General features: G+C 38.5%; 1 protein-coding gene across 3 annotated transcripts in view; it reads left to right on the top strand.

Moving 5' to 3' along the window:
• The first annotated feature begins 309 nt into the window (after positions 1-309).
• AGMO (alkylglycerol monooxygenase) overlaps positions 310-17565 on the top strand; it is a 392091-nt gene continuing 374835 nt past the window's right edge. Inside the window, exons 1-3 of one of the 3 annotated variants that reach the window (XM_025290926.2) lie at positions 310-633; positions 2922-3052; positions 15269-15420. In XM_025290926.2, the coding sequence (XP_025146711.2) occupies positions 508-633; positions 2922-3052; positions 15269-15420 (409 nt within the window). In that variant the 5' untranslated portion in view covers positions 310-507. The remainder of the gene's footprint in view (positions 634-2921; positions 3053-15268; positions 15421-17565) is intronic. The other 2 variants (XM_006066995.3, XM_025290925.2) reach the window with 2 other exon arrangements.

Genomic DNA, 17565 nt, shown 5'->3' with positions numbered 1-17565 from the left:
CCCAATGTTAATGTCCAAAGGGAGAGAAAAACAGGTATAATATTTTCTTCATGTGATTTGCATCTTGAATTTCCACCCACTTTTTCAGAGCGAACTTTCACTTGCCATCACTTTGTTCCTTCTCTCCAAGGAGGTATCATGTGGGTTTTTTGTTTCTCGTTTTTTAGTGATAAATTACTCCACCTGCAGCTAAACTCCATTGTTTATCTGTGATCTGGGCAGAAGCCCTTCCTCCTCTTCCCCTCCCGACCGTGGGGCGGCTTCTGGGTCAGCGCCCTCTGAACTCTGAACTCGTTCCTGATTGATCCTTGTTCTTTCCTGTCTCGTCACACCCCGTCTGCACACAGACTCTGCTGTTGGCTCTGCTCCGTGGGGCTTTGTTCCTCACGGGTCTCTCTCTGACAGAGGGCTTGATCCGTGCAGCACAGCTCGTTCTCTGTGTTCAGCCTCTGGCTTCAACCACTGGAGCACAAATACTCTCCAGCTGGGAGTCAGACAAGGGCAGAGATGAAGAACCCAGAAGCCCAACAGGATGTTTCGGTTTCCCAGGGGATTCGCATGATGTTTTATGTGATGAAGCCCAGTGAAACGTCATTCCAAACCCTGGAAGAGGTGCCTGATTATGTACAGAAGGTGAGGCTCTCTGGGAAGAGGCTGCTCTTGCTTTCCTCTTAATAAGAAGTAACTTAAACACAGTGTGGGGTTTCATTCATGTCCATTCTTCAAATAATTCTAATAAAAACAGTTTCAAAACAAAGCATGGGGGAAAAGTAGAATTTCCACTTGAATTGAATTTCTGTACAATATCCATAACCATCTCTTGCTGTTAAATTTTTCTTCCCTGAAATGTCACTTCAGAATCTGATAAAACTAAAAAGTTTTCCGGGACACAGTGACATTACAGGTTTAGCTGTTAGAAGCTCAGTATCCAATGGTTATGTGGTATCAGTAAACTTTGTTAACAATTTTGTTTCTAAAGGAAAGCTTGTCTACCTCCTCCCAGGAAATGATTTCCTGTTTTGTTGTTGTTGTTGTTTTAAGCAGGGTGGTTCTGCAGGATGGATACACAGCTGAGAATTCAACCCTGATTTCCTAAGTTTGAACTTAAACCAAGTTTTCTTTGAAACTCTTAAGTGTTCAGAGGCACTTTTCACTTCTGGTTACTGGCCACGATTGGAAGTGGAAATATCCAGAATTAGAACTTGAATACTGAAGTTCCCCACCCTGTCAGAGTTGTTCCTAAAACACTTACTAGTTCAGACCAGAAATAGAAAATAAAATGACATCAGAAAATATGTTCTTAGGCTTTGGGTTTAGAAAATTTCAGTACTCATGATCAACTTTCAAATGAGAGAATGCCTTAATTTTTTCAGGATTTTATATTATCCCTTTCTGATTTTTTAAGGAAAGAATGTGGTACTCACATCTTTATAAATCATTATTTTATATTATGACATCAAACCTAGCCTGATATTTGTCATCAATTATAGATGACTTTTTTTCTATAAGAAAAAACTGAATGAATAAAACTTGAATGATGTCTAAAATGTTTAAAATGATCTCATTCTCTGAAATACTCAGAAGCAAAATTTTTTGTTCCTATAGTTTCAATTTTTTTCAAAATTTTATTAGAGTATAATTGATTTACAGTGTTGATTAGTTTCTGCTGTACCACAAAGTGTATCAGTTATACATACATATATCCATTTTTTTAAAGATTCTTTTCCCATATAGATCTTACACAGTACTGAGAAGAATTCTCCATATGCTATACAGTAGGTCCTTATTAGCTGTATATTTTATATATAGTAGTGTGGTGCTGCTGCTGCTAAGTCGCTTCAGTCGTGTCCAACTCTGTGCGACCCCATAGACGGCAGCCCACCAGGCTCCCCCGTCCCTGGGATTCTCCAGGCAAGAACACTGGAGTGGGCTGCCATTTCCTTCTCCAATGCGTGAAAGTGAAAAGTGAAAGTGAAGTCGCTCAGTCGTGTCCGACTCTAGGCACCCCATGGACTGCAGTCTATCAGGCTCCTCCGCCCATGGGATTTTCCAGGCAAGAGTACTGGAGTGGGGTGCCATTGCCTTCTCCGATATAGTAGTGTGTATTCCTACAATTTCAATTTTGTGATTCCTGTCATTCTAATATGAAAAAAATCATGCACATATTTAAGGAAAGTGATTTAAAGTGGACCTTATCTTTGTAGTGTATTGATAGATTTCTGATTATTGCCCTTATTTTAAAAAGTATTTTTTAGACCTTGAAACATGTCCTGCCTAATCTTTTTTATTTTCTTGGCAGAATTATTGTGGTTACATCTATGGTTATATTTCTTTCTTTTAAAAATATATTTATTTATTTTGGCTGTGCTGGGTTTTCATTGTTGTACGGGCTTTTCTCTCGTTGTTGCAAGTAGGGGCTACTCTCTAGCTGTGGTGTGAAGGCTTCTCATTGCAGTGACTTCTTTTGCTGGGGAGTACAGGTTTCAGGGCACACAGGCTTCAGTAGTTTTGGCAACTGGGCTCAGTAGTTGCGGCTCCCGGGCTCTTGAACACAGGCTCAGTAGTTGTGGCACATAGGCCTAGTTGCTCTGCAGCATGTGGACACTTCCTGGACCAGGGATCGATCCCATGTCTCCCACATTGGCAGATGGATTCTCCACCACTGAGCTGCCAGGGAAGCCTCTATGGTTCTATTTTGTATCCAAATCGGATGATAGCATTGGAGCACCTTGTTAGTGTGTGTCTGAAATAAACAGATTTCTTTGCCTGTTGGGAGGAAATAATCCCCGAGGATAGGTTCATACCTTTTCTGCTATGAACTGTCACTCTGGGCCTCCCACTTCGGGAATGACTAATCAGGAAACTTGGAAGAATTTCATACCAAGCACAATAGCATCTCTCTTCTGCGATTTCCTTTCCAGGCAACTCCATATTTCATTTCCTTGATGCTGCTTGAGCTGGTTGTCAGCTGGATTCGCAAAGGGAAGCCATCAGGCGGCTTGGATGATGCCTTAGCCTCTTTGTCAGCCGGCATTATGTCTCGGCTTCCGAGGTGAGTTAGCTGGTTAGCTGCGGTGAGTGAATAAACTTAAATTCTCCAGGTAAGATGAAGAATAAACCCATTGTATGGGGAATTGGTCTGTTTTTACACACATCCCCAGAGAACTCAGTTACGGTCATTGTTTAAATGTTCGATGTTTTGTTCATCACGGATGTTTTACATCTGTTACTGAAAATACTGCTCTAAGTATTATTTATTGTGATTACTGAATTTATTGTTGCCTCCTTAAATTTTGTGCCCAAGGCAATTGCTTGTTTTAGCCTAGTCCCAGGCCTGAGTTTTGTCCGACTTATCTACTGGGAAATTAATTTTGCCTCAGGCAAATCCACCTGCAGCAGCAATCTCCCTAATCAATGTCACACAAAGCTCTAGATTTCTACCATGGTCTCCTAAGTGGTATCTCTGTCTCTAGTCCTATTTTCCACTCCAGTGTTCTCACCTGGAGAATCCCAGGGACGGAGGACCTGGTGGGCTGCTGTCTATGGGGTCGCACAGAGTCGGACACGACTGAAGCGACTTAGCAGCAGCAGCAGCAGCAGTCCTATTTCACTTGCAGCCAAATATTTCCATAACGTGAATCTGGTGGAAACTCCCTCATAGGTTCCTTATGGCCTGAGGATAATTTCTTCCCTAATCTATGGAGGCCTCTGTCTATCCAGCCTGCCTTCTGGTCCTTTGATTCTTCTTCCCCCATTGCAATAGCCATTTGCTCCATATTTGCCGTCACCCAGATGTCTCTTGTGGTCATCCAAGTGGCCAGCTCCCATTCATTTCTTCAGTCTAAATATAGACTTCTCATGAAGAGTCATACTCTTCAGCAAGTCTTGTCTGTTTTCCAGCCCTACTTTAGGCATCACTTCACTGCAGGCTGAAATCACTGTGGAGTATTGTGCCTACACCATAATAGAATTGTCACATGGTATTAAGCTCACCTGTTTGCCCTCCACCTGTCCCCACCCCCACCGCCGGCCCTTCCCGCTAGGTTGCATGTAACTTGAGAAAAAGAGGTGTTCTTTCTTCATAGTTTTAACTCCTATGCCTATAATGATGTACAAAATAATGGTGTGTGTGTGTTTTAATGGAGTATGGTTTACAATGCTAATTTCTGCTGTATAATGAAGTGAATCAGCTATATGTATACAGATATCTCCTTGCTCTTGAGCCTCCCTTGCCCCCATCCCACTGCTCTAGGTCATCACAGAGCACAAAGCTGAGCTCCCTGTGCAATACAGTAGGCTCCCATTGGCTATCTATTTTATAGATGTTACTGTATATATGTCAGTCCTAATCTCCCGGTTCCTCCCACCCTCCCCTTCCCTTCCATGTATACATGTCCATTCTCTATGTCTGTGTCTCTAGGACTGTGCCCCGGGACCAGGTTTATCTGTTCCATTTTTCTAGATTCCGTTCATCTGTTAATATACGGTATTTGTTTTTCTCCTTCTAACTTACTTCGCTCTGTATGATAGACTCTAGGTATAGGAATGAAATTGGGTCATTTGTATAGATATGGCAGACTTTATTTTAAATCTCACATTCTTATAGTTTTATGTTGAGGGTGAAGTCTGAGGATGAAGGGATTAAACAATGCATACTGGAGTGGGTTGGCATTTCCTCATCCTCCAGGAGGTCTTCCCAACCCAGGGATTGAACCCAAGTCTCTTGCATCTCCTGCATTAGTGTGCTCACTCGGTTGTGTCTGACTCTTTGAGACCTCATAAACTGTAACCCACCAGTCTTCTCTGTTCATGGCATTCTCCCAGCAAGAATACTGGGGTTGCCATTTCCTTTTCCAGAGGATCTTCCTGGCCCAGGGATTGAACCCTTGTCTCCTGCGTCTACTGCATTGGCAGGCAGATTCTTTACCACTGTACCACCTGGGGACCCCAAAATAATGAATGCTGTGCTACTTTTTAGAAAGAATACATTATAATGTGTTTAGAGGAGGTACCAGTGAATGGAGGGCTCTTCGACGTATGCGAGTTTTCCCAAGAGGAGAGGGTGAGGGAAGAGTCCCTCAGAAGTCTGTGCCTTGTATTCCTGGTGAATGTTCTCATTCCTGCTTCCCACCCATTGCTTCTTTTACTGTTTTAAGAGTTTCACTTCTGACCGGTGCTCACTGCTTTGGAATGTTTGCATGAACCGCCCAGTGGGAAACCAAGGTGGATTTTTTAAAAATAAAATAAGAACTTAAAGATAGCTGAGAAAACGTAAAATCATTTCCTATGATTGAGTAAAATTATTTAGATAGAAAGTAAACCTAAAGGTAAAATTTATTTCATACATGTTACTATGAAAAAGATAGGTTAATAGTTATAAAATAATAGTAATGGTAATCAGAACAGTGATTCTCTGAAAAACTACTCATATGGTTTCATGCTGCTGTCAGAATCAGAGAATAATATCTCAAATTATTTTCAATTTCCAGAATACTCTAATTGGGAATTTACAATTATACATAATTTCCTTTATTTCGTGCCTCCCTCTAAACAGAAGTGAACAAAAAATATATTCAGCATACTCAAGGGACAAGTATATTTGACTGTTGAAAAATACTCGGTAATAATAGTTTATTCTGAGAAACTTGAGTGTATAGTTTTATGGAAATGGAACAATTGATGAATTGTCAACATAACCTGATAACTGAGAAGTGCCCTGCAGGAACAATTACGCATCACATATTTTGTTGAGCTGGAATGAATTTATAAAGAACTCAGGGAGACATCAAGTCGGATAAATGCGTCAGTATTTCTTTCACTGTTTTAAGTTTGACTTTGGTCACAAGTCAGATTAGATTGTTCTCTTATTATATTGTAACAACTAGAAGTGTAAACTGTATCCTCAGTACTCTATTTCTCTTCAACACCGTGATTAAAAGAAAAGGTATAGAATTCTAATAAGATACCCAAGGAGTAATATTTCTGCTAAAAAAGAAACCCCCAAATATAAGGGAAATGGGGAGAGAGAAAGAGAAAATAAAACAAACCAGCCCTTCAGGGATAAGCCTGGAGTTCTTTTTCTTCACATCCCACTACTCATAACACTCCTTAATCTAGCACAAGCTGTGAACTCTGGTGCCCTTTGAAAGAAAGGGAAAAGGTTGTGAACTTGAATTTGGAGCCTATTTTTTATAGTTGTATTTTGAATCAGAACAGCACCTTACTTCTTTTTTTTGTTCTCAGTTTTAAATTATGAAATACGGATAACTTTGTACATTTTACAAATAATTTTATCTTTCACAGGCTTTTGTCTGAAAGATCTCAGCAAAGCAAATTATCTGGAAATGAAATTTCCCAATGTTTTCATTTATTTTGTTTCTATCACAAAAATTCCCAGACATAAGCAGAGAAGGAAAGCTGATCCTTAGGATCCACTCTTCGCAATCCTGTTTCAGCACAAGATGAGAAGGGGGATTTGACCGAAACTCTTAGAACAATATTTCAGTTGAAACCACAGCATCAAGGGGAATCCTTGTGCAAATCGTTAACAGCTGAAGGGTAGATTATCACGACATTGATCATACCCTCTCCGAGGGACTAATTTCATTTTCTACACCAGCAACAGGGGCTTGCCATGTCCTTAAAATTCATAATTGCAAGAAAAATGGTAGTATACTATTTGTTAATCCCTTTGTGAGGAATTATAGTTTGGATAGTAATTCCAAACAGGCATGTGGCCTCTGACAAAAAGTTGGGGAAATCAAAGTGAAACCCTGAACATATTTTTCCACTTTGCCATTCATGTAATGGAAATGCTGTGTGCAGACTTTGAGGAAAATGTTTATTTGAGGATCTCAGTTTCATTATAACATAAAAGTCAAAGTAGCTTGAAGATCAGTAGCGTACTTACCATATTGATGGAAAAGATCTATGTGTATCTTTCAAATCTTTATGTAAGGAAAATTATTCAACAGAGACAAGATTGTATCTTGTTTACAAGCCTGTCAGACAGACTGCAATGTGTAATAAATGTCCATCTGTCCTAAGAACCAGATTCTGAGCAGGCTTGCATCTGTTTTCCTCTTCTAGAATCCAGTAGGCAGACTTCTTAGTAAGAGTCTTGTCCTGAAGTTATAGACAAGCATGTGTATTTATCGTACTTAAATGCAGTGTACAATCTGCAGATAATATGCCTTTCTATTGGTTAATTGCATATATGACTATACAAAATAAAATGAAATATTGACTAAATCAATTTTTTAAAATCTCGCTAAAACTTGTGAAACATCATGCTACTGACTGAAATGCTAACGAGTGAAAAATAATCACATCTTTTTTTTTTTTCCTTGCTTGTTGAAGCAGAACTCAATTTCCAATCCTTCATTAAAAAACTGGGACTTCAATTTGTTACTTCCTTCCACTGTTTCTGCTTCCATAAATTGCATCCTCCCCAGAGAAATTTTATTCCTGATATAAATATCTACAGTATGTTTGTTTTTAATGGGTTCATTTATTCTGTTGAAACAGCAGATTATAAATCAAATTGCAATAGTTGGAGGTATAATTTAAGTAGGTAAATTTTCAAATGAGCTGGGGACACTCCACTTTTAATACATATGAGTCATTGCCAGTTTTTACTATGGAACTATGTCTGCGATGTTGCACCAAATGTATCTACAGTTTCACTGGCCATGGCTGCCATGGCATTGTCCACTCCTGACAAGAAAGTTTCAATTCATCAAAAAAAATTAATAAATAAAAAGCAAAACTTAAAAGGAAGTTAAACTTCTTTGAGATTCTTTTGACTCCTGGAGGTAGGACTAGCGAATAAAGGAAAATTGTGTACTGCATTTTTATACTAGACTTGAGTAGCAGAGTTGATACTGTTTTTGGCAACATCAGACTTCTAACAAATGAGTGTCTGCCATTTGGGGTGATGAAATTTAGTAAGTATTTATTCATTGTCCTAAATAAGAGATACATTCATTTATGTAATATTAATAATGGCATTTTATTGTGAATATTAATATAGTCCTATTAACTGAGAAAGTTATGAAAAGAACATCCCAGGCAAACAAAATACATTTTAAAAACCTGCTGCTATGTTAGTTATTTTTGCTAGAGAGAATGCCTCATGTCCTCTTAACTTTTACCTTAGAAACCTCATCAGTAGACTTTGTTTTTCTTAATGGTGTAACTTCAGATATTGCTCTTACACTGTCCTTCCTGAATGAAGGAGGCTTCCTTGTGCTTATTAAGTCTGTGTTTGTGTGCTTATTCAATAGAGTTATTGAATTTCTTGAAGTAATTTACTTGTTGCAAAGTAAAAAATGTAGCACATTTAGTTCTTTCAGATCCACCACATTGTGTTTACAGAAGACTCTGGTTTTGTGGTTGTTTAAAAAAGAAATTAAGTTAAATGATTGATTTGTAAATGTCATCTCACGGTAGGAAACAGCAGTACGAATGTTGTCTGCCTGCAGAAGGTAGAGCTTGTTGTTATATATTTTGTTATTACTAAGCAAAAATCAGTATTCCACTAGATGGAGCAAAAGTGGCAGTAGCTTTGCAGACAGTGCAAGTTCCTGGGCCAGGTGTAAGAGATTTTGAAGTAAATAAATAATTTAATTTCTTGGAAAAAATCAATATAAATACATATATATTTCAAATATGTATTTATTTATTTATAACTTCCTGAAACTTGTCAGGGCATTTTGAGTGATCTCATTTAAATATTGGTTTATTTTTTAGTCTATGACAAGATTGTTAGAAATAAAGATGCCTGATTTATTTTTTTTCAGTTTTGTATCATCTGGACAAATTAAACAGTACACATTGCCCTAATGATAGTCATGAAATAGTACAAGTTCGCAGATGTCTGTGAACACTGGGTACATAATTCTACTGACTCTGAAAGTTGGTTTGAAAAGTTTACAGTTTGCAGTGAGAGCATTACATCAAATTTCAGTTGCTTGATTGATGATTAGAGCACGCAAGTATTTGAGAGCTAGATAATTTTAGGATCCGTTCAGCCTAATGCTCTCATATCTGAAATTAGATAGTGAGAAAGTAAACAATCTCTCCAGTGTTACCTTTCTCTACCTTTGATAATGGAATGTTCAAACTGAGATGATTTTGATAAAAAACTAGCTTTGTAATTCTCAATCCCCAAATGATATTTGTTCTCACTTATTGATTATTTGGCCACCTCATGCGAAGAGTTGACTCATTGGAAAAGACTCTGATGCTGGGAGGGATTGGGGGCAGGAGGAGAAGGGGACGACAGAGGATGAGATGGCTGGATGGCATCACTGACTCGATGGACGTGAGTCTCAGTGAACTCTGGGGATTGGTGATGGACAGGGAGGCCTGGCGTGCTGCGATTCATGGGGTCGCAAAGAGTCGGACATGACTGAGCGACTGATCTAATCTGATCTGATATAAAAAAAATGGGCTTCCCAGGTGGCACTAGTGGTAAAGAATATGCCTGTCAACGCAGGAGACGTACGAGATGCAGGTTTGATTCCTGGGTTGGGAAGATTCCCTGGAGAACGGCATGGCAATCCACTCCAGTATTCTTGCCTGAAGAATCCCAAGGACAGAGGAGGCTGGCGGGCTGCAGTCCATAGAGTCGCAAAGAGTCATACACGACTGAGCGACTGATCTATCTGATCTGATTGATTATTGGAAAATCTCAACATAATAAATTATATTTTTTTAAAACCCAGCATCAGTACTGGAACAGTACTTTGATATCTTACCAGATTTTATAGTCACTAAACTTTGACAAGATAGAGATTTTTATTGAGGTACGTTGATTTATAATATGTTAATTATTGCTGCATAGAAAGGTGATTCAGTAATATATCTATATATATATAATTCTTTTTAAATTATTCTCTTCCATTATAGTTTATCATAGGATATTGAATATAGTTCTCTGTGCTATACAGTAGGGCCTTATTGTCATCCATTCTGTATATAAAAGCTTGGGCTTCCCTGGTGGCTCAGTGGTAAAGAATCTGCCTGCCAATGCAGTAGATGTAGGTTTGATCCCTGGTCCAGGAAGATTCCCTGAAGAAGAAAGTGTCAACCCACTCCAGTATTTTTGCCTGGGAAATCTCATGGACAGAGGAACCTAGTGAGCCACAGTCCATGTGGTCGCAAAGAGTTGGACACGACTTAGTGACTGAACAACAACAATATAAAAGCTTTTCTCTGCTAACCCCAACCTTCTGCTCCATCTCTCTCCCAACCCCCGACCCCTTGGCAACCACCAGTCTGACTGGACAAATTTCTAGTGTGAACAGAAAATGTTAAATAAAACATATTAAAAATTAGCTGTCTTTCATTTGCCAACAGATATGCCTTAGGCCTAAGAGAAATAGCTATTTGGAAAGAATGTATAAAAAATATAGGACAATGGGAGGGGAGCCTCTAGGTATACAGGCTGTTGATGAGCTGTCTAATGCCTCCTATTTAGATCATGTTCTCGCTCTTGCACTCAAACTTCATGAGAAAGGGATCTCACTCAGTTCAGTTCAGTTCAGTTGCTCAGTCATGTCCGACTCTTTGCGGCCCCATGAATCGCAGCACGCCAGGCATCCCTGTCCATCACCAATTCCCGGAGTTCACTCAAACTCACGTCTATCGAGTCGGTGATGCCATCCAGCCATCTCATCCTCTGTCGTCCCCTTCTCCTCCTGCCCCCAATCCCTCCCAGCATCAGAGTCTTTTCCAATGAGTCAACTCTTCCCATGAGGTGGCCCGAGTACTGGAGTTTCAGCTTTAGCATCATTCCTTCCAAAGAAATCCCAGGGCTGATCTCCTTCAGAATGGGCTGGTTGGATCTCCTTGCAGTCCAAGGGACTCTCAAGAGTCTTCTCCAACACCACAGTTCAAAAGCATCAATTCTTCGGCACTCAGCTTTCTTCATAGTCCAACTCTCATATCCATACATGACCATTGGAAAAACCATAGCCTTGACTAGATGGACCTTTGTTGGCAAAGTAATGTCTGCATTTGAATATGCTATCTAGGTTGGTCATAACTTTCCTTCCAAGGAGTAAGCGTCTTTTTTTTTTTTTTTTTTTGCACTCACCATCTGCAGTGATTTTGGAGCCCCCAAAAATAAAGTCTGACACTGTTTCCACTGTTTCCCCATCTATTTCCCATGAAATGATGGGACCAGATGCCATGATCTTCGTTTTCTGAATGTTGAGCTTTAAGCCAACTTTTTCACTCTCCACTTTCACTTTCATCAAGAGGCTTTTTAGTTCCTCTTCACTTTCTGCCATAAGGGTGGTGTCATCTGCATATCTGAGGTTATTGATATTTCTCCCAACAATCTTGATTCCAGCTTGTGCTTCTAGCATTTGGTTATTCCAAGCCCCTGTGCTACCTCATTTCCATCTCTGTATGATAAAGTAAGCTCACTACGTATGCAAATTGCATATGTCTCTTCCCTCAGAATGGGGTTAGAATTATTTGAATGCCAGTGTGCAAAGTCATAAGCAGGGGAGAATGGTGGAATTGGGAATAGAAAGAGGAAAAGGTTTAGCTTTACAATTCTGGGTCTGGTGGGGATATTTTTGAAAATGTAGGTGCTATTTCCTGCCATCAAGAGCTTTGCAGAGCTTGATAATCATTTCCCAGCTGTATCCCTTGCTGAATTGTTTCTAGTTGTGAGTACTCCATGGCCGTTTTTCCCCATTTATGATGGAAGAGGATCATATCCATCTTGCTGATAGAGAGCTGGGGATTTAATTCCCACAGCTTCTCCTCTCTTCCTCTTCACCTTGAAAAAGTTTAGCTTTGTGCTAAGGTGTGAAAAAAAAAAGAAAAAGTCTTGACTGTAGTATGTCAGGCATATTTCAGCTCGATTTGTGTCAACCCTAATAAGTAAGTTGACAGAATAATAAATTGAGTGCCTGCTCAAGACCTGGCACCTGTACAGGAAATAAAGAAACATTTCAATTGCAGGCAGGTTCTTTTTGTTTTACAAATGGAAGTTTTCCAGGGATCCCCCATTTCTTTTACTGAAATCTTGGTATCTGACAGCCTCTTTTAACTGTCATTGGAAAACTTGCCAAGAAAGACAGCAACTTTGAAAAGAGATACTGAGCTGGTGGGACACGGATGAGGCAGGTGGCTGTATTTGCCCTCTTCACTGATGTGTCTTCCCTTTTTTGTTCTGTGCCTGACACCCAGTAGATTCTTAATGCAAATTCATTGAAAGATTGAATGAATTCATGAGTTGACCTGCTGTGACACTAGGTACCAAAACAAATGTCAAAAGACTGCAGATTATTTCAACTTTTCATTGCATTTTCTAAGTCTTAATTTTTTTTTTTCTTTCTGGATCAGTCTTTTGTATTTAGGGTTATCAACTGGGACAGTTTTGCTCCTAGGAGACATTTGGACAGTTTGTTTTCACAACAGAAGTGGAAGGCTGTGTTCCTGTATCCAGTCAGTAGAGACTGGGGATGCTGCTCACCCTCCTACAATGCACATGACCAACCCCTACAACAAAGAATTATCTGGCCCCAAAGGCAATAGTGTCAAACTTTAGAATCTTTAAGAAAACTTAAGTTAGACCATTTAAAATTCATATTATTCACCATTTTTTACCTAGAACTTGAATTTTATTTGGTCAGTCCTCTACCACTGAGTCCTAGGGAACAATGTTAAGTTTCGTAATTTGGGTAATTCTTTTCACAAAACAGACCCCTACAACTGAGAATTATCTTGTCCAGATGTCAGTAATGAATGACATTGTTCAGAAGTCATAGTCTAGATATGAGTTAGCAACCAAGCTAACTTACTTTACAATAAAATTTGTTCTACCCACCCCCCACCATGATCATTGTTCAGACAGTAAAGAGTCTGCCTGCAATGGAGGAGACTGTGGGTTCAATCCCTGGATTGGGAAGATCCCCTGGAGAATGGAACGGTGGCCCACTCCAGTATTCTTGCCTGCAGAGTTTCATGGATAGAGGAGCCTCGGGGGCTACAGTCCATGGGGTCACAAAGAGTTGGACACAATGAGCTACTAACACTTTCACCCTGATCACCTGGATGGCAAACTGGAAGACACATTTCAAATCTCAAGTTCTTGAATGCCTCAGAGTTCCAGAACAGGGTGAGAGCCCCTGGCCCATTGTCTGTCCTGTCCCATGAGGGACCTCACATACCTGTGTGTGGACACCCAGATTGCTCATCCCATCTCTGTCTACATGTCCAAAAAAGCCACTTTTATCTACCTTGTCATGTTGAAACTCTTCCACACCCACAGGTGGGCCCTCTGGAGGTCTGGACCAGGAAAGGGACTCATGCAGGTCCTGAAGGCAGATTGAAGGCCGCCTGACAGGAAGGGTTCTGGAGTGTCCAGGGCTTGGACTGAGTTGTGACAGGAGTGCTGGGTAGGCAGTCCAATTGGGTCAGGGACTCACATTTAAGGACAAAATGGCTCTTTCCAATCATGTAATTGTTGGAGGAGGTCATGGAGAGGAGGTGACGCTGGTTGACCTATAAGCTGAACCTTTCTTACCCTTCCCCTCTCTTCTGCACTCTCCCCTGTCTGTGGAATGTAAGTTCCACCCACAGTCCCATGCTATTGGCAGCTGTTTCAAGGATGAATCCTTGAGAGAGTAAGGTGTGGTTGAGGCCATCTTGCCTGAATAAATGAATTAACCCAGTGAGGACCTTTCTGGAAACTCTCAAGATTCTGGAGGGAGAGTATGGAGATTTATGTTTCCTATAGCCACCCGACAAACCAGCTCTGTAAGTTCCTTTGTTTATAAAAACTGCCACCTCCCAATCTAGAGTGTTCCATCTTATTCTTTAGTCTCTTCTGACTCTCCCTGTATGACCACCAATTTATAAACTGAGAATAATCTTAAATTGAAATTTGAGTTTTAAGATCTAATGATGCATAATCCTTTTTGAAAGTATAGGCATTTGTCATTTCTGTTGATTATTTTATTAGTGCAATTGGGAAGAGGACTAGTGTTTTGTGTTACTGATTAAATAACTTGAAGAATTCGAAATATGGGGCTATTTTAAAGTTCTTATCCATAAATCACAGTTAAAATCGTATCATAATTAAAGTCAAAAGTAGATTAAAAGTAAATACCTGGGTATCCAGCAAACCCAGTAACATGTTCATTCATAGAGGCTGACTGTATAAAGGGAAATATTAGTAAAAGAATAAATATAAAGAGAAAACTAAAGATCTGCTTCTTTGACTTTTATTTTAAATTAGTATATTTAAGAACTTCCTCAGTTCATGGTTTATAAATAAATCTTTATTCAGTAGTATCATTCATTTTATATATGAATGATAAATATAAGTGAAAAGTCAGTTCAATCTTATCTATAAAAGTGATAAAAGCAATGATTAGCTTGAGTCTGATCTTAAATTTGCTCACAGAAAACTTAAAAGGAAAAATACTCCTGTTCATAAAATTGAAATATATTATGTATATTTTTGAAAGTTCTTGAAATAGAATTTGCAGACGCTTGATTGAATAGGTGGTAAGAGATACTTTATATGAGTTTTAAAAACAATTGTTTACTTCTAGGAAAAATATTCTTTTATATTTTGAGATCAACAGATTGTTACTACAAGGAATACTGGAGTGCTATGAGGATCCAGTTTGAGATGCTAATAAAAATATCTAAAGAGCTTGAAGCGTGTGTGGGTGTGGGGGGGTGTGTGTGTGTGTGTGAAAGGAAGGAGAGAGTAGAGAGGATGGAGTTAGGCAGCAGCAACTTAAACTTTATTGGATTAACACATGTTAACTTAGTAGGCATTTTTCAGTCCTCTTTAAAAACATGCTGTTTATAATTTTCTACTTTTTACATTTCCTTTAAAAAGCACCCTTCTTGTGTTCTTTATTAAAGTTTAGAAATGGCAATCACAGCAAACAGTCATAGTTTTGTCATATTTATGTTATATGGGTTCTGTGAAAAGTATTTTTAAGAGACACATAAAAAGAACGTCCTGCTAAGTTCCATGAAATAGAGAAACAGTTGGCATCCGTGATGCCTGTGAAACAAAAGGAAACATGGTATGAATCACTTGGATACCAAGGGAACTGAGCCTCTTCAAAAGCCAGATAGAACAGTAAGAAACCAAGAAGAAGAGGGAAAGGATTTTATTTTTACATGTGAACAGATTCACTTTTGTGTATAATCTAAAATGTTTTAGCATAAGTTAATCTCTAAAATATAGTATAATCATTACTGATAGATTTTATCTTTCCAGGTTGTTTTCCAGGAGCATTGAGCTGACTAGTTATGTTTATATCTGGGAGAACTACAGTCTCATTAGTTTGCCTTGGGATTCTCCATGGACTTGGTATTTAACTTTCTTGGGAGTTGACTTTGGTTACTACTGGTTCCATCGTATGGCTCATGGTAAGTTCCAAACCAAGGCTTTATTGCTACTGAACTTACGTTGAACTGTGTTTGCCACGTAGTTGGTATTCAGTAAATATGTATTGAATGAATGACTAAATGAATAACTTATTTACAGTATCTAAAGATTAACAATGAAAATTTACTTTGCGTTTTAAATGGAAACAATCTGAAGTCATTGTTGAAAAATGTGAAATTACTAGAGGTACATATTTCACACTTCTTGTATATAATATATTTTTGTTAAACCCTTTAGAAAGTCCTGGCTATTGCATCACTTCACATCCCAGTTATCTAGGGTCATTCAGAAGAGCTTTGTAACAGCATGGAATCCTAGCTAACGTGCTGTCATGTAAGCCTGATTCAAGTTCTTGGCTGTGTTGCCATGTTACAAATGAAAATGCAATCAGCTAAGGCACTAGCCATAATGCACTTGAGTGTGACCACAGCTTTGCACAATTTCTCATCTGGTATAAAACCTTCATATTGTACTGGTTCACTGAGTTTGCTTGTGCGGATTCTTGGCTGCAGTTTCCAAAGAAATGTTTTGTTATGGAAAGGAAAATGGAGGAGCATGGAGCTGTCTAAATCTCTATTGGAATAAGCCGGGGTTGAAGAATGATTGTAGAGGTAAGGTGAGCTAGTGGTCTGTAAGGAGGAAGGAGGCATGCAAAAGTATTTCTACAAGGAAATGGAGCAAAGTGCTAATTTGGGCAATCTACTGAGGAATTGAACTCAGGATTTCAGTGGGTAGTTGGGTTGAGTGGGTGGGGAGGAAGGAAGGAAGAGGAAGAAACCTGGAATAATAATACAAAATAGACGGGGGATGGAAAGGAGAGCCCCGGAGATCAGAGTGAATAACTGAGGTATGTGTGTGGGAGTATGTGTGACTAAATGTCCTTGCCAAGCAAGGATGAAGGAAATAGGAGTAGCACAGACAGCATCAGGCTAAAGGCAGCTAAACTTTAAACACGGTGTTATTTTGTTAAGCACTTTAAATGTGACATTTAATGACACTGTAAAGAGTGTTAATTCAGTAAAACAATTTGGAGTGAACAGATAAACTAGAAAAAGTTGTTTGTTTTGTGTGTGATAACCTTTGCCTTTGAAAATAGTAGATCATCTCCTGACATCATTTCCTTGTATATAAATGAAAGAGGATACTCCCAAATTGAACATGATTAAGAATAAAATAGGGTCTACGCAGTAAACTTTGTATTTCATTTCAAAACAGTAGTTTTCTCCCTAAAGCAAGCCCAATGGCAATTTCCTTCACTTTCTGTTGTAGCAAATGGGTAATGCAGAAAGCATTTACATTGTATTAGTTAATTTCAGGAACTTTCTAATATCACACTGTCCTGTATAGATGTGTTTGTTTGGAAAATCTGCAAATTCGCTTAATCTTTGAAAGTCCATTATAACAGAAAACAAAGAACCAACAAAATATAACCAAATATAAAATGTTTAGAAATATGTTGATTGTAAGTGCTCTCAGGGAAGAGCAATAAAATAAAATAATATGTTAAAAACATGGAATCAAAGTTGTTTAAAGTATGCTTCCCATTAGAAAATTTTGAATCAAATCCAGTAAAGGCAGCCATTAAAAAAATCTGAAACCTTCTGGAAAAACACTCACCACTTTCAGGCCATGAAGCTTAATCATAAGTTCAAAGACTTTTGACTTGTGATTGAAAGCTAGTTGGAAAAAAAAAAACAAAACTATGCAGTTAAATGTGTCAAATTTCAATGAAACAATCAATTTTTAAATTTTATATGATAATGCAAAATATTAAAATGGGGTTTTAGAAATCTAAATCTGTAGACATACAGAGTGAGAAGATAAAGCCAGTAATATCAAATTTTTTTAGTCTATTGGATTACTGAGCAATTAATTGGTTAAATTTATTTCAACTGAAAAGTTGAACAGTTCTAAAGTCTTAATGTTGTCTTAAAATATTTTTTAAGACCCTGATTTTTCTACTTAATGTGTTACTTTCCTTTCACTGTTTGCAATAAAATGACATAATAAAAGTATACTCCACATTTGCTGAATGTTAAATGCTATGACTTTTGAAGAAACAGTTTACTATATTTTTTGCATGCATTTAAATCACTTCTTTAATAAGCTACATTATTGCTAAGTGT

The sequence above is a fragment of the Bubalus bubalis genome, chromosome 8 (genome assembly GCF_019923935.1).
Source record: "Bubalus bubalis isolate 160015118507 breed Murrah chromosome 8, NDDB_SH_1, whole genome shotgun sequence".
NCBI classification, from domain to species: Eukaryota; Metazoa; Chordata; class Mammalia; order Artiodactyla; family Bovidae; genus Bubalus; species Bubalus bubalis.
The sequence above is the reverse complement of the archived record's forward strand: the minus strand, read 5'-3'. Positions and strand labels throughout refer to the sequence as shown.